This window comes from Lotus japonicus, chromosome 4 (genome assembly GCF_012489685.1).
Source record: "Lotus japonicus ecotype B-129 chromosome 4, LjGifu_v1.2".
NCBI classification, from domain to species: domain Eukaryota; kingdom Viridiplantae; phylum Streptophyta; class Magnoliopsida; order Fabales; family Fabaceae; genus Lotus; species Lotus japonicus.
Window position 1 is genome coordinate 66,640,679 of NC_080044.1, and position 837 is coordinate 66,641,515.

Consider the following 837-nt stretch of genomic DNA (forward strand, 5'->3'; position numbering starts at 1 on the left):
CGCACAAACGTAATAGATCAGGGACGAAAACTGGAATTAAGCCTATTTTTTATGAATGAAAATGAAGAAAATGTGAAGCAATGAGATGGCATGTTGGCGTGACAAGGAGGTCTATTGTAACAGGCTAGTTTTGAGGGTGAGGACCCATCATTGAACCTTGCTTCTCTGTAAACCTTTGTTAGGACATGGTGGGTCCCTTGCAGATGAGGGGGAATCAAAGGTGAATCAATGATAGTATTAAGCTATAATGTGAGGGGGCTTGGTAGTAGTGTTAAGCTGAGAGCATTAAGGGAATTGGTTCTGAAAGAGAAGGTGGACATGTTACTTCTCCAAGAGACTAAGTTGGAAGAGGTTAACCAGAGAATCTGTAATGCTATATGGGGCAGTGATGAATGTAGTTGGTGCTATAAAGCTTCAGAGGGTAGATCTGGTGGAATTTTATGTATTTGGCAGATTGGTAAATTTAATATTCTTGATAGTTGCGTGGGCAGTGGCTTTGTGGCAATGAGGGGAAAGATTATTGAACAAGATTTGGAGTGTGGAGTGGTGAATGTTTATGCTCCATGCAATGCTACTGATAAGAGAAGACTGTGGATGGAAATTAATCAATGGGCTGATCGCACTAACTCCTCTTGTTTATGTGTTGCAGGGGATTTCAATGCTATAAGGAATTCAGAGGAGAGACAAGGATCTGCAAATGGAGTGTCTCAATGTAGACGAGAGATGGATGATTTTAACCAGTTTATTTATGATTTGCAGTTGGTTGAGCCTCCTTTGGTAGGAAAAAGATTTACCTGGTACAGATCTGGTGGACAAGCATCCAGTAGACTCGACTGA

General features: G+C 41.2%; 1 protein-coding gene across 1 annotated transcript; it reads left to right on the forward strand.

Moving 5' to 3' along the window:
- The first annotated feature begins 228 nt into the window (after positions 1-228).
- LOC130713191 (uncharacterized) lies at positions 229-837 on the forward strand. The gene has a single exon (XM_057562982.1). It carries the CDS (start codon positions 229-231, stop codon positions 835-837), a length of 609 nt encoding a protein of 202 aa, XP_057418965.1.

Coding starts and splice junctions, on each gene's coding strand:
- LOC130713191 (XM_057562982.1), top strand. CDS start 229: ATGATAGTATTAAGCTATAATGTGAGGGGGCTTGGTAGTAGTGTTAAG.